Raw genomic sequence first — 23404 nt, 5'->3', positions numbered from 1 at the left:
TGGCTGGGACAACTGAGGGGCTGGAATTTTTATTGCATTTAATGTGACTAATTTAAATGTAAATAGTGTGCTGGAGTTGTGGCTCAGAAATAGAGTGCTTGCCTAGCACATGAAGGTACTGAATTCAGTCCTCAGCACCACATAAAGATGAATAAATAAAAAGTATTGTGTCCATCTACAACTAAAAAAATTTTTTTAAACATAAATAGCCACTTGTAGCTACCATGTTGAAAAATGCAATTTTAAAGAATAAGACTGGCTGAACATGCTAAGGAGTCCATAATGGTGTCTACAGGAAATCAAATGTGACAAGAACACAGCCTTTCAGAATCAAACAGACTTGGCTTTACATTTTGGCTTCATGCTTGCAAGGTTTTGGCAAGTCACATAATCTCTCTGAATCTGGTTTTTAGATTTAGTGTAATATCAGGAAAGGGAGTAGCAGATGCCCTCTGACCTGGAGGGAAAGAATATTTAACCTCTAAGTCGTTTGGAATTATAGCATGGTGGTAAAAATCAGATCTACTTTCTGTTGGTTTTATTTTTATTTTTCAATATTCTAAAGAGTAGGTACCCTCTCATTGCCTCACCCAGGGTACCCTATGCCCATTCCCTACCTGTGTAACTGCATCAGGAATGATCTTATATACATAAGAGAGATATGTGACGATAAAATGGAGCAATATTAATAAAGCACTGGTACCATGATCCATGGTTTTTAGTCATTTGTTCAGTAGGTACTGGTTGAATACCTGCCATGTGCCCAGCACAGTGCTAAATACTGGAGATAGAGTGGCATACAGAAATGTCTCCTTACCAAGTGGGAGAGTAGACATTTAATAAAAGGTAGTCATGACTTTATTTTGAATTGCCTTTTTAAAATAAATGGCAGGTTGGTTGTTTTGTTTTTAGTTTTTGTGGAGCTTGGAGTTAGTTTACATGAATCTGGTTGTATGTCTCTTTCTTTATCCTAGCTTGCTTAATAACATCATACTTGATAAAGTGCTATCTGAAGGCCCCCTAGCAAATAATTATTATTATTATTTTTTTTTACTTCTTTTCCTTCAGGATTTTTAAAACTCACAGTTTTATTAAGAGATAATCTACATGTAATACAAGTAATTAAGTTTAAAGCATACTATTCAATGGTTTTTAGTCCTTCTAGATGTTTTAGTCAGCTTTTCGTTGTTGTAGCTAAATCACTTGACCAGCCCAACTGTAAAGGAGGAAAGGTTTATTTGGGGGCTCACGTTTTCAGAGGTCTTAGTCCATAGAAAGCCGGCTCCATTCCTCAGGGCTCCAGGTGAGGCTGAACATCATTGCAAGAAAGGTAGTGGAGGGAAGCAGCTTACATCACCGTGATCAGGAAGGAGAGAGAGGGAAGGAGGGAGAGAGAGGGAGGGAGAGGAAGAGAGAGGGAGAGAGACACAGGGAGGGAGACACAGGGAGGGAGAGAGAAGGAGAGAGGGGGAGAGAGGGGGAGAGAGGGAGAGAGAGGGAGGGGGGGGGGGGGGGGAGAGGGGGAGAGGGGGAGCAGGGGAGAGGGGGAGAGAAGGAGGGAGGGAGGGAGGGAGAGAGGGAGAGGGGGAGAGGGAGAGAGGGAGAGAGGGAGAGGGGGAGAGGGAGAGGAAGGGAGGGAGAGGGAGGGGGAGAGAGACTCCACTCTGAAAATACAAAATATATACCCCAAAGCCACACCCCAATTCCCACCTCCTCCAGCCACACCCTACAACTTCAATTAATCCCATCTAGTATTAATTCACTAATTGGGTTCAGACTCTTACAACCCAATCATTCCTCCTCTGAACCTTCCTGCATTGTCTTACATGTGAGCTTTTGGGGACACCTCACATCCAAATCATAACACTAGAGTTGTGCAGTCAACATCAGAGTCAAGTTTAGAACATGTTTTTTATCCCAAAAAGGAAAACTTACCCATTAGCAGTCACTCCCCAGTTCCCCACTATGTCCTCACCCTATGCAACCACTAATCTCTCTTCTGTGCATTTGCCTCTTGTGAACATTTCATATAAATGGAATCATACAACATGTAGTCTTTTTTGATTGGCTTCTTTCATTAGCATAATGTTTTCAAGGTCCATCCATATTGTAGCATGTACTAGTCCTTCATTTATTTTATTGTTGGATAATATTCCATTGTATGAATATTTTATTTATCCCTTCAGCAATTGATGGAAATTTGAATTGTTTCCACTTCAACTGTTATGAACAATAACAGTGAATATTTGTGAATGTATGTTTTATTTCTCTTTGTTATATATCTAGTAGTGGAATTGTTAATGTGGTAACTAACTGGTAATCTGGTAGCTCTGTGTTTAATCTTTTGAGGAACTGAAAAGACTGTTTTTCAAAGCTGTAGTGTTTTATATTGCTGCAAGCAGTGTATAAGCATTTCGGTTTCTCTACATCCTTACTGATACTCCCTGTTATTTTTTTTATTATAGCTGTTAGCAGGTATGTAATAGTATCTCACTGTGATTTTGATTTGTATTTCCCTGATGACTAATGATGTTAAGCATCTTTTCTTGTGCTTGTAGGCCATTTGTATATCTTCCTTGGAGGAATGTTTGTGCTTTCCCCATTTTTTAATTGGGTTGTTTTTCTTTGCTCTCTTTTAATTTGTCCTGACCAGGATGCTGATATGCTAACTGGTGATGAGCAAGTATGGAAGGAAGTTCAAGAATCCCTGAAAAAAATTGAAGAACTGAAGGCACATTGGAGTATCCTTTCACCTGTGGATTGGTTAACTGTTGGCATTGCTTCTTTATTGTTGGAAGCATGGTGTTAATGAGGTCAAGGGCTGGGTTTGAATTCTCCATAAGTTTCTTTCTGTTCCAGGGCCACAGGCTGTATCTCTAACCCCAACCAATGATTTAGGTTAGTGACTGGGGAAGATCCTGGTAAGATCAGCATGAGTACCTTGCTGCCATTAGATGATATGCCCAGTAAGAGTAGGAGGGCAAACAGTAGTTTCTTTATATGTAAAAGGTAACCAATTCCTAAATTCCCTTCCTCCCATGGCCACCTTCACCTCTAGGAAAGAACAGAATCCTAATAATTTAATGCCATTGACCTGCAGACCTAGAAGGTACATAGTAAATCAGCCACAATGACAGCAGCAATGGGCGGTGCTGTACAATAAATTCTCTGAGCATTAATAGTACAGACCATGAGTGGGTCAAAGTTCAGAGCAAAGCTCAACTCCACTGAGCTTCCCAGCTCAGGGACAGGATTTGGATAGGTGGAGACTGAGAAATTCCCAGTAGAAAATTTCACTTGAGCAAAAATGTGACAAAGGGAAACCACAGATAAGAAAGAGATTGAAGGTTGCAAAAAGGTCATCAGCTAAGTTGTGTTAATTATATCCCAGGCACTGAGAAAATCTGTAAATGAGGTTTCTAATCTACAGACAATGATTTTTAAATAATTTAAAGCACAGGAAAGGTAGGTAGGTGGATGTTTCTACTTTGAAAAGTAAAATATGTAATTTTAGAAATCTATACTCAGTGAGTTTATTAGCAGTCTCACTGAAGAATCTAGGATTGATTTTTTTTTAAAGGATAGAATTTTTTTAAATATTTTGTTTTAGTTGTGGGTGGACACAATACCATTATTTTATTTTTATGTGGTGCTAAAGATTGAACCCAGGGCCTCACGCATGGTAGGCAAGCACTCTACCACTGAGCCACAACCCCAGCCCCTAAGGAATAGAATCACCTGCAATCACCAGTACATGTTATGGATTCATTAAGAGCAAGTTTATTTCTAAACTTCATGAAGGACTTGAAAAAAAGAAGTGAAGAAATTTATGTTAGATACTGGCAGAATCAGTGTAATAAGTATACTGAGAGAATGATGCTGACTGGGTCACTGTGCCCTTGGAGTGCTCTGTTCCCATCTCAGTCCTCCTCAACCTTTATTTCAGTGCCTCGAATGACAATAACTACACACAGGTTCATCAGATATGTAAAGTTGTGTAGATGGGAAGAACAGCACAGGTGCAATGAGAACCTCAAGAGCCTAATCCATCCCTGAAAAGCTGAATGGTGCCTGAGCTTCCAAAGATGAAATTTGACAGGAGTGTATGTAAAATCTTCTCTTTGGGTCAAAAAGTTCAAGTGTGTCTGTATGCTGAAAACTGAGCAGCAGAACTTGTGAGAGGTCTTTAAGCTCTGATAAACAGTGAGTACTAATAAAATGTAAGAGTATGATATAACCCTCCAAAAGACAACTTTGATTTTACGTATTCATAGAAATGTAGAGTATGTAATGAGAAAGGGAATAGCATTGGCCTGATCATATTGGAATAGGACATATTAAGAGGGATGCAGAAAAATTGAAATAAGCTCTGAGGAGCAGAAACAGAGCCAAGGTGGAATTTGAAACCCCATCTATAGACAGAATGGAAGACACTGACTGGGAGAAGAGCCAGCTCTGGAAGCAAGAGGTGCACTTTCATGTACTCCAGGAGCCATTCCACAGCAGAGATGGACACTTGTTCTCTGTGGTCCCATGCAGAAGGATCAGGGACCCTGAATGACCCAGCTACAGTTCAGTCTCAGCTGGACAAGGTTTTACTGAAAACTAACTCTGTGCCGGTTATAAACTAAAACTAACTCTTGCAAGTTATAATCCAGGCTGAAGTTAGAAGACACAGCCATGCATTCACAACTGTCACACAAAGTGGGACAATAAACATGTAGATTAATGCATGCTATAGTTTAGATGTGTGTCCTCAAAGTTCCATCTGTACAGGCTCAGTCCTCAGCATGGCTGCAGTGGTGGGTGCTATGGACCTTTCAGAGGTAGGCCTATGACAAGTCCTCAGATCACTGTGGGTGTGCTTTTAGAGGAGATTGTGGCATCCTGCTCAGACGTGAATGCTCACTCTGACCTGTGTTGCTGCCATTTCTGTCCCTCACCAGCAGCCACCCAATGGAGCTGCCCAGTCTTGGATGTGAACCTCCAGAACCATGAGTTTGAATAAACCTGCCTGTGTCAAGTATTTTGTTATAGAGATGCCAAAATGACTAATACAGCACATATTTTTGATAAAGACCTACACACACACACACACATTTATAGGAGCATCAGCTCCTATAAGAAGTCAATTTTTGGAGGTTAGAGGTTTTACAGAGTCATGTCTAGGAGGAGGAAGTGGCATTTACCAGGCCAGTTGTGGAAGAGGGGTTCCAACAGAGGTGCACAGAACAAAAAGGCGTGCTGTGGAGAGACGTGTGGAGAGGAATGAGTGGAGAGGAACATGGCAAGGCCTCAAATGCCGCACACAGGAGAACAGAGTTTCTAGGTGAGGGGACCCTGGGATGGTTTTACACAGCAGAGTAATACAATTAGGTAAGAGCTCTGTGGTCTGACAGTCTTCGAGTTTCAAGAGGTTGATTAATTCCCAAGTGAATTGACTTGGCTCCCTTTGCTGTTTTCTCCTAATCCTCTTATGGTTATTTAAAAGTAAAAAGGTAGAAAGTAAAAAGGTATCTATCCTGCCCACTGGTAATCTATTTTCTCTGAATGGACCACCTAGCTCTCTTTTGGTCCAGGGCTCCCTCCTCATTGGAATAGAGTGACTTGTAGTAAACATGCAGATGCCAGGGACTGACTCCTTGAGCAAATACATGTCGGCATTAACTTGGAGAAAAAGCCTCTTAGTTTAAATTATTCTTTTTTTCTCTCTCTTTTGCTCGCACTGGGGTGTTTTCCAGGAAAGGTTTTGCCTCATTTGCCAGGAGATGATTGCCAGCGTTGTGGAGGGGAATTGGCACGCAGTCCTTTCCTGCTCATGGGGGGATGCAGTAGATCTATTCTTGTGAATGGCTGCAGGACATCACATCTGGTTCCAGCTGCTAAGGCTTGTCACCTCAAGCCTCTGTAGAATGAGTTGGAACACAGAAATGAATACGCAAATAACAGTACAGGTCATACAACACAATGTTAAAATAAGGTACAAGTCTCACCACAGAAATGTCTAGTGTTGTATAAGAGACAAGTCATTCCTCCTGACAGTTTGTCAAATATCTGATGCTGGAATGAAAAGCCACAGAGGTTAGCCAGGCAATCTGTTACAAAATCAGTGCTTTGCCTAAGATATACTCTCCCCCAGCCTCCAGGGGACACATTCAGCAAACGTTAAGTGTCCATGTCAGATGAATACAAAAGAAAATCACTAACTCATTTTTCTTCAATAAATGTACCTCTTCTGGGACCAGAGTCAACTCCTTAGAGCAGGACTTGTCCTAAAATAATAAGGGTATGACATAAAGGGCCCTCAGTCAGGCTCCATGGCTCTTCAAATTCCCACTAAGGAAGTCATGCCTTGGGGTAAGGAGTTCTGCCTCAGCTGAAAGGAAATATGTTTCCTGGGAGTCTTCATAAAGATATTGGTGCCCACTCACACAAGCAGTTTGATTGGTTTAGTAAAAGCAGTGTTGAAGTCTTGAGAAACAGTGTCTGGAACCTATGGACACTAGAAAGGTAGATTCTGATACAGAAACAAAGGAGCGTGTACCCATGGGCTGTCTGCTCAGGGTGGGGCTCACTGTATCAGGATGTCAGAGAAGAGGGCTGGAGTTGGGGTGAGGATGCAGCACAGATCACTGGATTGCAAAAAGACTTGATCCTGTGGGAGTGGAGAGGAGGAGTGGGGGAAGTTCCATCAAACCAGTTCCTGTCTCCTTTCCTTAAATCTAGTTTTGCTGAGATGTCATGACAGAAAAGACAAGAGGAATGCAGTAATATCTGCATAGCATGTACTTTGAACATGCCACTAGGGGTTTTCCCACTGTGTCCATGATGCCCAGAGCTCTGGCTCATGGTAGCACACATGAAGAATCTCTTCATTTTATATACAGTATTTTATTGAATAATTACAGTGATATTAGGCATTTCTATTTCTGGCCTATCTCAAAGCCCTTGGACTTTCTCAGAACCTCAGATCTGACAAATGACAGAACTGGCTTAGATTTGAATCCAGCCTTATCTCTGATCAAAGGCTGTGCCATTTCTGCTATTTCTGAGATCTTCAAACATTTTCCCCCCACTGGAATCCCAACATATGAAAGCAAATGAATGCAGAGCTGGGGTGAGAGAAGGGCCAGTGCCAATACACTGTCTCCTTGGCTCTGCCAGGCCAAATGTAGAACCATAGCAGAGAAGCTGTGTGAGGTCCGAGGGTCCCACATTCCCACCTTGGACTCTACTCCCGAGCTAATTCACCTGGGAGAGGTTCAAGGCACACTCACTACACCATGTCTTCTGTCCTCTCACTGTTTCTGACTTTTTCTGACTGAAAAGGTAAGGTTAAAAGCTGGTCACAGTGGCACACACCATAAGTCCCAGCTACTCAGGAGGCTGAGGCATGAGAAACAACTTGAGCTCAGGAGTTCAAGACCAGCCTGGACGACATAGCAAGACACTAATCTTGAATGAATGAATGAGAGAAAGAGAGGGAGAAAGGGGTCACAGTGAAGCTCCATGAGGTTCAGTTCCTGACTCATGGTTAATCAGAAAGACTGAGTTGCTCGGAAGCTGGTACTGGGTCCCCTTGTCCTCATTAAAGTATCACTTCCCCTCGCTTGGTTTATATGAGTAAACTGTGTTTTGTTTTGTTTTGTTTTTAATTTTTAATTTTTTTCTTTATTGTAAACAAATGGGATACATGTTGTTTGTTTGTACATGGCGTAAAGGCATACCATTTGTGTAATCATAAATTTACATAGAACAATGTTGTTTGATTCATTCTGTTATTTTTTCCCTTCCCCCACCCCTCCCACCCCTCTTTTCCCTCTATACAGTACTTCCTTCCTCCATACTTGCCCCTCTCCCTAACCCTAACTCTAACCCTAATACTAACCCTTCCCTCCACCCCATTATGTGTCATCCTCCACTTATTAGCGATATCATTCGTCCTTTGGCTTTTTGAGATTGGCTTATCTCACTTGGCATGATATTCTCCAATTTCATCCATTTGCCTGCAAATGCCATAATTTTATCATTCTTTATGGCTGAGTAATATTCCATTGTATATATATATACCACAGTTTCTTTATCCACTCATCAATTGAAGGGCATCTAGGTTGGTTCCACAGTCTGGCTATTGTGAATTGAGCAGCTATGAACATTGATGTGGCTGTATCTCTGTAGTATGCTGATTTTAAGTCCTTTGGGTATAGGCCAAGGAGTGGGATAGCTGGGTCAGATGGAGGGTCCATTCCAAGTTTTCTAAGAAATCTCCACACTGCTTTCCAGAGTGGCTGCACTAATTTGCAGCCCCACCAGCAATGTATGAGTGTACCTTTCTCCCCACATCCTCGCCAACACCTGTTGTTGCTCGTATTCTTGATAATTGCCATTCTAATTGGGGTGAGATGGAATCTTAGGGTGGTTTTGATTTGCATTTCTCTTATTACTAGAGATGTTGAACATTTTTCCATATGTTTGTTGATTGCTTGTACATCTTCTTCTGTGAAGTGTCTATTCATTTCCTTAGCCCATTTGTCGACTGGATTATTTAAATTCTTGGAGTAGAGTTTTTTGAGTTCTTTATAGATTCTGGAGATTAGTGCTCTATCTGAAGTATGATTGGTAAAGATATTCTCCCACTCTGTAGACTCTTTCTTCACATTGCTGATAGTTTCCTTTGTTGAGAGAAAGCTTTTTAGTTTGAATCTATCCCAGTTATTGATTCTTGCTTTTATTTCTTGTGCTATGGGAGTCCTGTTAAGGAAGTCTGGTTCTAGGCCGACATGTTGAAGATCTGGACCTACTTTTTCTTCTATAAGATGCAGGGTCTCTGGTCTGATTCCGAGGTCCTTAATCCATTTTGAGTTTAGTTTCGTGCATGGTGAGAGATATGGGTTTAGTTTCATTCTGTTGCATATGGATTTCCAATTCTCCCAGCACCATTTGTTGAAGAGGCTATCTTTTCTCCATTGCATATTTTTGGCACCTTTGTCTAGTATGAGAAAATTGTATTTATTTGGGTTTGTGTCCGTGTCCTCTATTCTGTACCATTGATCTACCTTTCTATGTGGTACCAATACCATGCCGTTTTTGTTACTATTGCTTCGTAGTAGAGTTGAAGATCTGGTATTGCAATACCCCCTGTTTCACTTTTCCTGCTAAGGATTGCTTTAGCTATTCTGGGTTTCTTATTCTTCCAGATGAATTTCATAATTGCTTGCTCTATTTCTGTAAGGTACACAATTGGGATTTTAATTGGAATTGCATTGAATTTGTATAGCACTTTAGGTAGTATGGCCATTTTGACAATATTAATTCTTCCTATCCAAGAACATGGAAGATCTTTCCATCTTCTAAGGTGTTCTTTAATTTCTTTCTTTAGTGTTGTATAGTTCTCATTGTAGAGGTCTTTCACCTCTTTTGTGAGATTGATTCCCAAGTATTTTATTTTTTTCGAGGCTATTGTGAATAGGGTAGTTTTCCTAATTTCTCTTTCTGAAGGTTCATCACTTACGTATAAAAATGCATTGGATTTATGGGCATTGATCTTGTAACCTGCTACTTTACTGAATTCACTTATGAGTTCTAAGAGTATTCTGGTGGAATTTCCAGGTTCCTCTAAATCATGTCATCAGCGAACAGGGATAGTTTGAGTTCCTCTTTTCCAATTCGTATCCCTTTAATTTCTTTGGTTTGTCTAATTGCTCTGGCCACAGTCTCAAGAACGATGTTGAATAGAAGTGGTGAAAGAGGGCATCCCTGCCTTGTTCCAGTTTTTAGGGAGAATGCTTTCAGTTTTTCACCATTTAGAATGATATTAGCCGTGGGCTTAGCATACATGGCCTTTACAATGTTAAGGAATGTTCCCACTATCCCTATTTTTTCTAGTGTTTTGAGCATGAAGGGGTGCTGTATTTTATCAAATGCTTTTACTGCATCTATTGAAATAATCATGTGATTCTTGACTTTAAGTCTATTAATATGGTGAATTACGTTTATTGTATTCCTGATGTTGAACCAACCTTGCATCCCTGGGATGAAACCCACTTGATCATGGTGCACTATCTTTTTAATATGTTTTTGTATGCGATTTGCTAAAATTTTGTTGAGAATTTTTGCATCGATGTTTATTAAGGATATTGGTCTGAAATTTTCTTTCCTTGATGAGTCTCTGTCTGGTTTAGGTATCAGTGTGATATTGGCTTCATAGAATGAGTTTGGGAGGGTTCCCTCCTCTTCTATTTTATGGAATACTTTGAGAAGTATTGGAATGAGCTCTTCTTTAAAGGTTTTGTAGAACTCGGCTGAGAACCCATCTGGTCCCGGACTTTTCTTTGTTGGTAGGCTTTTGATGACTTCTTCTATTTCAGTACTTGAAATTGGTCTATTTAAATTGTGTATGTCCTCCTCATTCAGTTTAGGCAATTCATATGTCTCTAGAAACATGTTGATGTCTTCGAAATTTTCTATTTTGTTGGAGTATAGATTTTCAAAATAGCTTCTAATTATGTTTTGTATTTCAATCCTGTCTGTTGTGATATTTCTTCGTTCATTCCGAATTTTAGTGATTTGGGTTTTCTCTCGTCTTCTCTTTGTTAGTGTGGCTAAAGGTTTATCAATTTTGTTTATTTTTTTGAAGAACCAACTATTTATTTTGTCAATTTTTTGTATTGTTTCTTTTGTTTCAATTTCATTGATTTCAGCTCTGAGTTTAACTATTTCCTGTCTTCTACTACTTTTGGTGCTGTTCTGGTCTTCTTTTTCTAGGGCTTTGAGCTGTAGTGTTAGGTCGTTTATTTGTTGAGTTTTACTTCTTTTATTAAATGCGCTCCATGAAATAAATTTCCCTCTAAGTACTGCTTTCATAGTGTCCCAGAGATTTTGATATGATGTTTCTTTGTTCTCATTTACCTCTAAGAATTTTTTAATTTCCTTCCTAATATCTTCTGTTATCCATTCATCATATAATAGCATATTGTTTAATCTCCAGATGTTGGAATAGTTTCTGTGTTTTACTCTTTCATTTATTTCTAACTTCAATCCATTATGATCTGATAGAATACATGCTAGTGTCTCTATCTTCTTGTATTTGCTAACATTAGCTTTGTGGCATAATATATGGTCTATTTTCGAGAAGGATCCATGTGCTGCTGAGAAGAAAGTGTATTCGCTCTTGGTTGGATGGTATATTCTATAAATGTCCGTTAAGTCTAAATTGTTGACTGTGTTATTGAGATCTATGGTTTCTTTGTTCAATTTTTGTCTGGAAGATCTGTCCAGTAGTGAGAGAGGCGTGTTAAAATCACCTAGTATTATTGTGTTATGGTCTATTTGGTTTCTGAAATTGAGAAGGATTTGTTTGACATACATGATGAGCCACTGTTTGGGGCATAGATGTTTATGATTGCTATATCTTGCTGATTTATGCTTCCCTTAAGCAGTATGAAATGACCTTCTTTATCCCTTCTGACTAACTTTGGCTTGAAGTCCACATTATCGGAAATGAGGATGGAAACTCCAGCTTTTTTGCTGAGTCCATGTGCATGGTATGTTTTTCCCCATCCTTTCACCTTTAGTCTATGGGTATCTTTTTCTATGAGGTGAGTCTCTTGCAGGCAACATATTGTTGGATCTTTCTTTTTAATCCAATCTGCCAGTCTATGTCTTTTGATTGATGAATTCAGGCCATTAACATTCAGGGTTATTATAGAGATATGATTTGGTTTCCCGGTCATTTGGTTCATTTTTTAAATTTTATTTATTTATTTGTTTGACACAACTTGTTTCCTCCTTTATTTGACAATTCCTTTAGGATAATTCCTCCCTTTGCTGATTTGCTTCTTTGTTTTTCATCTCTTCCTCATGGAATATTTTGTTGAGAATGTTCTGTAATGCTGGCTTTCTTTTTGTAAATTCTTTTAGCTTTTGTTTATCATGGAAGGATTTTATTTCATCGTCAAATTTGAAGGTAAGTTTTTCTGGGTATAAGATTCTTGGTTGGCATCCATTTTCTTTCAGGGCTTGAAAAATGTTGTTCCAGGCCATTCTAGGTTTTAGGGTCTGGATTGAAAAATCTGCTGAAATCCGTATTGGTTTCCCCCTGAATGTAATTTGGTTCTTTTCCCTCGCGGCCTTTAAAATTCTGTCTTTATTTTGTATGTTAGGTATTTTCATTATAATGTGCCTTGGTGTGGGTCTGTTGTAATTTTGTGTATTTGGAGTCCTATAAGCCTCTTGAACTTGATTTTCCATTTCATTCTTCAGATTTGGGAAATTTTCTGATATTATTTCATTGAATAAATTGTTCATTCCTTTGGCTTGTTTCTCTAGGCCTTCCTCAATCCCAATAATTCTTAAATTTGGCCTTTTCATGATATCCCATAGTTCTTGTAGATTCTGTTCATGATTTCTTACCATCTTCTCTGTTTGTTCAACTTTGTTTTCAAGGTTAAATATTTTGTCTTCAATGTCTGAGGTTCTGTCTTCCAGGTGTTCTATCCTATTGGATATGCTTTCTATGGAGTTCTTAATTTGGTTTATTGTTTCCTTCATGTCAAGGATTTCTGTTTGGTTTTTTTTCAATATCTCTAACTCTTTATTGAAATGATCTTTTGCTTCCTGTATTTGCTCTTTTAATTGTCGATTGGTGCGATCATTCAATGCCTGCATTTGCTCTTTCATCTCATCCTTCAGTGCGTGCATTTGCTCTTTCATCTCATCGTTTGCTTCTCTGATCATTTTAATTATGAACATTCTGAACTCCTTTTCTGTCATTTCTTCTGCCATGCTGTCATTGGGTTTTATTGATGTAACATCTAGATTTGTTTGCAGCATTTTCTTTCCTTGTTTTCTCATATTGTTCAGGTATCAGTGGACCGCTGAGATATTGCAGATTTCCTCTATTGACTTACAACGTTCCAGAAGATTTCTATATATATCCTCCCTTAGCCTTCAGTAGGCTGAAGTCTTGGAGGAAGTTGATAATACGGTGCTCCACAAGGAAGCTGCCTCTCTAGGAGTGGTGGCCTTCAGGTGGGGTATAATCCCTGCTAGTGGGCAGAGGTGCCTCCACTTGTTCACCAATGGTCATCCAAAGGGGACCTAGGCTGTGGGCTGAGGCAAGGCCTGTTTGGGCCTGAGTCTCTGGTTTTACCGTCCTTGTGGGGAAACCTCACCCAGCAGGGAAGACTCACCCGGTGGGGAGGTCTGGCTGGTCAGTTCCCTCCTAGAGGTTCCCCTCAATTTACAGCTACCGCCTGGGCTGGGCTGCCTTCCTGTGCAAAGTTCCCAGGGGCCGGCCCTACCTCCTGGGCCTGGGAGCCTCACCCTTCGCAGATGAATCTCCTTAGGCTGCCCCTCCTCAGAGAATCTGCCCGCAGTCCTGGAACCTTCGCTCCGCCCCTAAGCTTATCTTGTGCGGCTCTTCCACCCAGAAGCCTCCTAGATCCTGGGACCCTGCTCTGCTTCTAATTGCCTGGCTATGCGGCCCCTCCTCTGAGCAGCCACCTGGGGCCCCGTACAATCGCTCTGAGTCCCAGAGACCCGCCACACGCCTCTTCCTCCAGACAACCCCCAGTATTCCGGTGCGGTCACTAGGAGTCCAAGAAACTCACTGCGTGCCTCCTCCTCCCACCAACCACCCGTAGCCCTGGGCAATCAATCACTCCGAGTCGAAGTGACCCTCCCCGTTCCTCCTCCTTCTCCAGATAACCCCCCGGGTGTTCAGGAGCGGTCGCTCTGAGTGGCTCTGAATCCACGTGACCCGCTGCACGTGTCCTCTGGGCAACCGCCCGGAGCTCTGGTGCGGCCACTCGAAACCAAGCGACCCACCACGCTTCCCCTCCAGGCAGCCCCCCTGTGTTCAGGCGCTGTCACTTTAAGTCCAAACAACTCACCACTCGCCTTCTCCTCTGAGCAGCCGCCTGGAGCTCTAATGCAGTCACTGCGAGTCCAAACGACCCGCCGCGCTCCTCCTCCTCCTCCTCCTCCTACTCCTCCGGGCAGGCCCCGGTGTTCAGAAGTGGTCCGAGTCCAAACAGCTCGCCACGCAGCCCCTCCTCTGGCAACCACCTGTAGCTCTGGTGTAGTCACTCCAAATCCAAGTGGCCGCGCTCCTCTTCCTCCTCCTCGTCCCCAGGGCAGGCCCCGGTGTTCAGAAGCGGTCACTTAGAGTCCAAACAGCTCGCCTTGGAGCTTCTCCTCTGGCAACCACCTGTAGCTCTGGTGCAGTCACTCCGAATCCAAGCGGCCACATTCCTCCTCCTCCTCCTCAAGGCAGGCCCCGGTGTTCTGAGTTCACACAGCTCTCCTCGCCACTCCTCCCCTGGGCAGCCGCCGGAGCCCCAGTGGTTGCTCCGAGTCCCAGCACTGTGCCGAGCGGCCTCCTTTTCGGCGCTCCCAGTTGTCCGCGTTCACTGCTCCAGCGGGGGGAGGGGCGTCTCGCCGGCAGCTCTACTTCACAAAGTTTCCTGCATTCCGGGACCACCGTCCCATCCGGGATGCCTCCCCAACGGGAGAGAGTCACCCGGCTGCTTTGAGTTGGTCCCAAGTGTCTCAATATCTCCTCTTTTGAATCCTGAGTCCTGGAGCAACATGAAATGCAGCCACCCTCTAGGCCGCCATCTTGAAACTCGTAAACTGTGTTCTTTAATGTTGTGGTTCACCAAATCAGAATACCTTTATTTGGTTAAGTATAGGTTTGGGTCACTTTTGCTTTATAATAAAAATTAATAAATATAAGACCCAGTGGAAATGAGTTTCTTTACGTTGCCATCCATAGCGTGTGCCTGTGAGTTGTGTGTTTGGTTTCACGTATGTCCCAGACTCAACTGGCACAGAAGCACACATGTTCCTCCTTTTGCAAAAGGAATCTTGCTAAAGTGTCTTTAGCTTCAGATCAACTTTTAAACAGAAGCTAACAGAGTAATGAATAATTGTAAATGGAACTACATCCAGTTTAATAAACAGCCTCATTCGCTTCATGACTAGTTGTAAGGAGAGTACATGTTGGAGTGTGAAGAAAGAACTGTTCTTTGGCAATTTTTATCTTCCAAAGCACACGCTTGGTTAGAAGATGGTTTGTTGATGTAAACAGAATTTGTTTCACTGAGATGCCACTTACGTGTTTTTGTTTCTCAAGAGTGTTTTCATGCAGCTCATCTGTGCGAAATATTGGGCACTCCCTTCCCTCCTGCGCCTGGGTGCACTTCAGCCTTTTAGAGAATCTCATTTTGCTTTTGTTTTTTCTCCATGAAGACAATGAATCCTTAACTAAGGTTAATAACAGAGTGGGAGCAGGTTCTGGCCATGTGCCAGGCGATCATAAGCAGCAACTCTGAACGGCTTCCTGATATCAACATCTACCAGCTGAAGGTGCTTGACTGCGCCATGGACGCCTGCATCAACCTCGGGCTTTTGGAAGAGGCGCTGTTCTATGGAATTCGGACCATGGAACCCTACCGGTGAGTCCCAGGGAGAGAGCCAGAGTATAGTCTAGAATGCCTTCTCATTGGGCAAATGATCAAAAGTATGGAGTCTGTCCAATTGCCATTCCCATATCAGGGGTTCCTAGCTGCTTCTTTGTATATAACACCAAACCCCATTTTATTCATTCCTTTCTGCGTTCACCTGTGTGCTCATTTGTGAAGTGAAGCTCCTGCTGTGTGTCAGGCACAGTGGTTGACAGAGACTAAATTAGACACTGTTTCAATGTGGAGCATGGTACAGTGTGGTGCTTGCAGTGACAGAGGCAAGAACAGCATGCCAGAGAGCAGCACATGGCTTGGAACGCTGTTATTAGCCTCTTTTGGTTCCGGTGAGTATGGCTGTGTGGACCTTGGGTCTGGCCGACAGTAGTGATGGTACTTTCCTTTTGTCAGTCATTATGGTTCCCAGAGTGCTTTCACTTGAGTCTTTTGCCCTCACAGTCACCTTATAACCCGGGCCTAAAGCTAAGACACCACCACCCTGCTCAAGCTGTCATTGAATATAATGAAGCAACTGTTAGTAATTCACTATTTCTTGACTGGTCTCAGCTCCTCTAGATTAAGGGGAGGGTGTTTTGCCTCCATATGTTCCTGTAACTCAGTGGAGCTTTGGGACGGAGGGCAGAGTTGGAGTCAAGGGCTGATGGGTTGACTCTACTGGGAGAGGTTCCGGTTTGCCAGGGATTAAGAATACAGGTCTGGAAGTTGAAACCAAGATCAGTTCAAGGAAGAGGGCACAAAGACATATGAACTATAATCTGAGGTTGGAATAACCCAGTCTCCTATAAAGAACAAGGTCACTTTTAATAAGGTGCCTTGAAAGTCCTTGGGACTGTGACTGGTGCAGTCCCTGGAGAGCAGGGTCACCATTCTGGGAGAATGCTCAATTTCCCAGCTCAACAGATCATGGAAACACAGTGTCAGCCCAAAGGAACCAAGCAGAAGGAACATCCAGGTGTAGACCTCTGCAACATGGAAAACAGGCACCAGAGTGGCTCTAAGTGAAGCAGAAGGTAGGAGGGGAGACAGTGCCCTGTGCCCTCCCTGTTCCTGCTGGAGGAATTGCCTCAGGGGATAACTTGGGACGGGACCACATTGCCAGGATCTGTACTATAGGAAAAGAAGCAAGTCCAGGGTTTAGGATATTAGTGCAGACAAAGGTAGGAAGCCAGAAATGAAGCACTTGGTCAGAAAGCCAGACCTGGGCCAGGAGCTTGGTGTAGGCAGAGAGGAACCTGAAAATGGCAAAGACCCCATTAGCCAGGTGGATGGCAGAGGTCCATAAGCCAGCTGAACCATTTGCTGTGGTACCACTGTGACCCTGAGGGAGTTTTCAGATTTTTGTAGGTTGTTTCCTTCACTGCCTTGAGGGTGAACAGCTTTGGAATCCAGACTGTGAGTCAGCTTTAATCAAACTTATAAGAGATTGCCTTGAGGGCTAAGACTGAGACTTTCCCATGAGCAGTGAAATATCTATTCAATATGATGAATCTTGTGGGTTCTCAGAAAATATGAATTGAATAGAGAGATAAAGCTTCATTCTCAGAGCCGTGGTGTCGCAATGAGAGGCAGATCAGGGATGGTTGGCGTTAACTCTCTGAACTCTTGGCCTAGGAAGCCAAACCGCTGTTGGGTGAGTGGATGGACTCCAGCCAGGAGCTGCAGACTGAAAGGCCTCCTTCCTCCAGGGCCCCTCAGCAGCTGTTGGCCCCACATTCCTGGCTAGTGCTGCTGACTTTTCCTGCCCCATCTTCCCTTCCTTTTGACATCCAGGCTGCTTTGCTCAGACCATGCTGAAACACAGCAATTTTAAATCAGTGCACACTTACGTGAAGAAGACCACATACCTTCAAGGATGCCCATTCAGCACCTATTTTTGAATCCTACCAAGGCTTCTGCAAATTACTTATTCCTTAATTAACTGGCAGTCTGACTGACTGACTCTTGAGTCAGACAAAGAGGTCTTTCTTATAGATGAGGTGCAGTCCTCCAGAATGTACCCCATAATGTTTGGAAAATGTTTGGGTATATATTTCTGATTTTTGGCAGGTCCCATTATCTCTGTAAATGTGTATTCTGTTCTTAGGCCAGTGACAAATTTCCCAGCCTCCCTTAGTTTCTCTTCCCTGGGGCTTGTTAAGGAGTTACTGAGCAATATGCTGCATTGATCCACTTCAAATGAGTGAAGGTTGAACCATTTGCTGTCAGAGTTGTAGTAGAGGAAAAGACTATAAATAATCCAGAATCAACAAAGTTAGGAGAAACAGGAGCAGTAGGTGCCCTCGTCCTTTGTCCTCTTCCCTTTAGCTCAGGCAAAAGTGAAAATGAGGATTGTATACACATGGGTCAGATGCCCTATATGTGCTCTAGCAGTCTTAGAATGTAAGCTAGTGATGTGGAAGCTGGCAGTGGTGTTTGTCCCTCTTGTGTGCATGAGAGGCTTCACACTGTGCTATCAGCCATCTCCATGGGCGCCCTGCAGCTGGTTCAGGTGGGTGTTTTGCTTACCTTTCTCCAAGGACATGGACAGTTAGCTAGGCATGGGTTACCAGAAGGTGACTGCATTGCCAGATGCTATAACAGTTTTACAATGTTAATATACTGTTTGCAATACCTAGATTGAGGTCAGTTCTCCAGCAAGCACTTTGTCACTCCTGACCTTGGCTAAAGTTTAGCTGCTGACCTTAAAGGACATAGAGTCTGTATTCCATTTTTATCCAAATCATTGCTCTCAGTATTCTTCTTGCTACTCTGTCATTTACTTTTACTCAATGGATTTTACTCAGTTTTATGATGCAATTTCATATTAGATTCTTTATGTTTCAAAAAGAAAATTGGAAATAATTCATGTACAACAAAATGTGTAGTCTTTAGTATTAGCTGATAATATGTCTTCTGAAAGTGTCTGCATATATGTGTCTGTGGTGGTATATACATACTGCTGTGTCCTTTCACATTATACACTTTAAACATAATGAAAATGATTTAAAGTTTTCATAAATTTTATTAAAAAGTTTAAGTCAATCAAATCTTAATCACAAAATGGATCAGGTTCTAAAAGTTTGCCAAAAGATGTTTAGTATTTGGAATGCATGTGTTTTCCTCTTAAAGATAGTGTTATCTATTATGGGAAGTTTCTATACCAGCCCAGAAAAGTCTACTCATCCTACAATATCACCAAGGTATGCCGTAAATTTCAAAAAGACAGAGAAAAAATACAAAAGCAAAATTGAGCACAGATTATTTTAAAATGAAGTTGCATATTATGTTGAATATTAATTAAACTTGACCTTTCTAGGAACTAGAGAGTGGTAAGGAGATACAGAGTCCTTTTCAGGTGTAAGGACTTCATTCACACACATTCTGCTTATTTTTGTTGTGAGAATAGTTTATACTTCTAGAGAAGGGTATTTTCTAAAGGACAGTGTGTTATCCATCACTGTAACAAATGCCTAAGATAACTGGCTTATAAAGTGAAAAGGTTTATTTTGGCTCAGGGTTTTGGAGGTTTTAGTCAGCCCTGTTGGTTTTAGGCCTGTGGCAAAGTAAACCATCATGGTGGGAGAATGTGACTGAGCAAAAAGCTGCTCACCTCGTGGCATGGGAGTGAACAAGGAAAGGGAAGGGGCTGGTGTCCCACAGTCCCCTTCAAGGACACATTCCAATGCCAGAAACTTTCCCACTGAGCCCCATCTGTTAAAGTTCCCACTGTCTCGTTAGCATCACCCTGAGGACTGAGCCTTTAACCCACGTGCCTTTGAGGGACTTTCCAGACCCAACTATAGCAGTTAAAGGTAAAACTCACTCTCATCTTCCAGACTCTTGCCACACTCCCTAAAAATAACTAATGCTAGAGGTTTCTTTCCTGAAATTTTGAGGGGCGGGGGGAAGGGGAGGAAGGGAGAGAGAGAGAGAGAGAGAGAGAGAGAGAGAGAGAGAGAGAGAGAGAGAGAGAGAGTGATTGAAAATAAATAAGTAGTCCTGACATTTTCCAGGATCTCTCAAAGAACGTAAACAGTGGTTTTGTTTGTAATGCACTACATTATTTCTTTAAAGCCCCTTTCCCCCCTCTTCTTTTTACTGTTCACCCAGCTACTCTCACATACCCTCATAACTCTTCCCTTCAAAACTGTCCGCATAGTCACTTATACTTCCTCCTCCTTTCCTTACTTTCTGCTTCTCATCTTTTTAGCGAAAAACTCAGTCCCAATCTGTTAAATATGCCTAGTATGGTGTCAAGTGGGGGAGTAGAAATGAGAGGGAATAAAGAGAATGAGAAGCTAAGAATTCTCCTTATGAGGAAAAAGTGGGATCGTTCTCTAGTTCATGTCTATAACTTGCTTTTTTCACTTTTCAGTAGACTGTAGCTACCTATGTACCTCATTCTTTTTAAAAGACATAATATTTCATCTTATGAGTATACCATAATTTTATATCAATCTCTTTTGTTTCCACCTTTATTTAATGTGTCAAACAATGCTATTAAATTAAATTACAAACACCCATAGAGTGGGGTGTGGAAGTATAACTCAGTGGTGGAACTCTTACCTAACATGTGCAAGGCCCTGGGTTCAGTCCGCAGCCCCACATGCACCAAATGAACAAACAAACAAATCCATGTACTTGTATCTTTTTGTACCAATGTGACTGCATCCATAGGGTAGACCATATGATAGATTCCTAAATGTTAACTTGCTCTATCATAAATTATACTCATTTTTAAATTTGGATAACTGTCACCAAATTGCACCCTCTGCCCCACGAAAATATTACTCTTTCCTTAAGAGAATATGAGAAAGGATGACATCCATTGATTTTTATTTTAGCTGATCTGAATTAATTTCAAAATATATATGAGCCTTCTCTTGCTTCTTCATCAAAGCCTGCAGAGGAGGGTGAGGTTTGTTGATATTGATATTATCCATAAGTAGTATTTTTGTAGCCAGATGTAGTGGTACACACCTGTAATCCCAGGTCTCAGGAGGCTGAGGCAGAAGGATCACAAGTTTGAGACCAGCCTGGGCAAGTTAGCATGACTGTCTCAAAATAAAAGGTGTAGGCATGTGGCTCAGTGGCAGAGCACCCCTGGGTTCAATCCCTAGTACTCCACCCACCCACTCAGTAGTATTTTTGTGGCAATGGGAATGACATTTTTGTAAGTTACCTGGAAAGAAGCAGGACAAGAATGGTGAAGGGACTTAGTCAAGTTGTGGCTGCATCTGTTAATGGTGCTGTGGTCAGAGAAGGAGGGTTGTGAAGGAAACTGAACGAGTAAGATTTCATCTCAAATAGGTTTTTCTACTTTGCAGTTAGGAAAAAAAAATGTAGTTGGCAGTTTGTGGACATGATATGTTTACAAGTCAGGTGTTTGTAACTCAGATTGCCAGTAATTACATGGCAACTGCATCAGTTTTCATATTGCCAGTAATTTTTTAACTTTTTCCCTGGAAGCTTTGGCAGATAAGTTGATAAAATGTAAGGTTTCATCACAGCAGAACCTTGTACTACTGTTTTCAAGCTGACTTTTCTTCCAAAGGCCTACAATTGCTCTTTTGTGGGTTTCTGTCATCAATCATTTTGACTTCCTAGTACAAGAGCCAGCAGGACTTGCCAGGTGCACCTTGGAGTGGGGAGACCTGGAGGAGGGATGGGTGCAGTCACGCACACAGCGCTCATGGTTGCTCACCTCTCCCTGCTGACCTGATGTGGTTGGATTGCTGTCTCAGGATGCTGGTGTCTGAGTGTCTGTCTTTGGAGCTCATTTCTAGGGGACAGGCGGGGTCCTTAACTGTTGCTCCTAGTTTAGAACTTTCCCAGACCAGGCTCACAGAGCAGGAGCTGGAGAATGAACCACAGACATTCTCTACCAGGAGAGGAAATAGCGCCTGAACTTCATCCAGCATTCTTCACTTATGTTGTCATTCATCTTCCTTGGTGAGGTTTACAGAATTATTTTACCCAATGATGAACATACATTTTATTCTCTATTTATTGATGTGAACAATAATCCTTTAGCCATTTTCTCATTTTTTTTTTCCACATTGTAGTTTTCAGTTAAAGTATCTTTGGTGGTAGAACCTCTATACCAGAGTTTGGACCCTGTGTGTGTGTGTGTGTGTGTGTGTGTGTGTGTGTGTGTGTGTGTGTGTGTGATACTGGGTTACCTGGCATATCTAATCAGGACCTCTTTCCACTTGCTGTCATTTCTGTAAGTTTGGTTTCTTAGCCACAGCCCCTTGTCTTGACACTGAGACAGTGATTGCGCCTACACAGCAGAGGGACAAGGGGTTCGGCAAGGCTCAGGAATTTTTAATCTTTAATATATGGTTCTTTAATTTAATAATTAAATGGTTCTGAAGGGTAAGAGAGATTCTTTTTTTTTTTTTTTTTTTTTTTTTTTGTGGTGCTGGGGATTGAACCCAGGGTCTTGTGCATTCGAGGCAAGCACTCTACCAACTGAGCTATTTCCCTAGCCCCAAGAGAGATTCTTAATTCAGAATCTAGAAATACAGCAAATGCAAACAGCAAAGAAGAGAGAAGAGCAAGGAGGAGGAGCAAGAGGAAGAAGAGATGACAGATGACAGTGATGATGACTACCATTCAGTTACATAAATCATATTAAGCCACTACCCGAGCTCAGGCCTGATTACCTGTGTTTTACTGGTAGGGATGATCTGGAGCTCATAGAAGTGTTTTGAGAAAGGCTGAGGGAGAGAATTATGAACAATTTCTCTGGTTGCATGTGTCTTGGGAAAACAGAAGGAAGACCCCTCTTTCTCCAGCAACCCACTCCTTGAAAAGTACCTTGCTTCCTTTAGCCCTAATCGCCTTACTTGAGGTGCTACCTAGACATTTGGGCAAAGATTGTCACCTGCCTGTGCTGGGTGTTTCAAGCCCTGAACTAGTAGCCTGAGAATGACCCAGCTTTGCAGTCTTTGTTGGAAGAGAAATCAAGGATAATCTATGCATGGAATTGGCCTAAATCTCTACCCTTCAGCCCCTCTTAGAAAAAAGGAGGTACGTTGCCACCACCCCACTTATTCTGAATGCAGCAGCCTTCTCCCATCGCTGCCACCTCACTTCTTGTCTTTAATCAAGTGCTTCACATTCTGACAGAGCTCTGGGTGACAGCAGACAGGCCTCAGTCATTTGGAAGCTTCATAGACTTAGGCTTAGTCCAAGTTGGCTATTTCCTATCTGAATTAAGGATGAAAAAAAAAAAAAAGGATGAAATAAAATGAATGGGCACTGCCGATGTATGTATGGAAAGGGGAGGTGACACATATGTCACCACCATTGTGCTGAAGAATGTGGACAAAGCCTGTGCCCCATCACCACCTCCTGGACCTCACAACTCCATGGTGTTTATCACTTCTGGCTACTGGAGGGTGACTCCTGGAGCCTCTTTCAGAGGAACCCACCTTCTTCCTCACTCTAGATCATGTTGGAACATCCTCCCTGAACTTTATTCCGTCGACTCCCCCGTGTCTATATATCTAATATATAGACCATAACCACTTTATTTTCAGATAGGAAAGTTAAGAAGCTGCTTGTTCCTTCCCTGGCCATGTTATGGTTCCACTTTGAAGTTGTCTTCTTGCCCCAAGTCTGTGTGTGTGTGTGGCAGGGGGTCTTTAGGAGATAAGATATCTGTAGGAACCCTAATATTATCCAAGAAGTAGCAGAGGCTTTTTATATGTGCCTTGGCTAGCAGGAGACATTGGTGTGCCAATGCCTACTCACTTTCCCCGCTTACGGCATGGCCTCCTGGATGTACAACACCATCACTGATTTGACTTTTTTTGTATGTTCACCGGCATATATGAGCAATGTATGTGCTCTCAGAACTGACCTCTAGTCTTCCTATTTATTAAAAAAAAAAAAAAAAAAAAAAAAAAAAGCATTTCCAGGACCCAGGAAAC

General features: G+C 42.2%; 1 protein-coding gene across 3 annotated transcripts in view; it reads left to right on the top strand.

Moving 5' to 3' along the window:
- Window positions 1-23404, top strand: part of SMYD3 (SET and MYND domain containing 3) — a 751918-nt gene that overhangs the window by 620205 nt on the left and 108309 nt on the right. For all 3 annotated transcript variants that reach the window (XM_079106633.1, XM_079106634.1, XM_079106635.1), the window contains 2 exons: window positions 2654-2741; window positions 15284-15458. In XM_079106633.1, coding sequence (XP_078962759.1) covers window positions 2654-2741; window positions 15284-15458 — 263 coding nt within the window. The remainder of the gene's footprint in view (window positions 1-2653; window positions 2742-15283; window positions 15459-23404) is intronic.

The sequence above is a fragment of the Sciurus vulgaris genome (assembly GCF_902686455.1).
Source record: "Sciurus vulgaris genome assembly, chromosome: 12".
Taxonomy (NCBI): Eukaryota; Metazoa; Chordata; class Mammalia; order Rodentia; family Sciuridae; genus Sciurus; species Sciurus vulgaris.
Note: the sequence above shows the minus strand (reverse complement) of the source record. Positions and strands in the feature narration are given on the sequence as shown.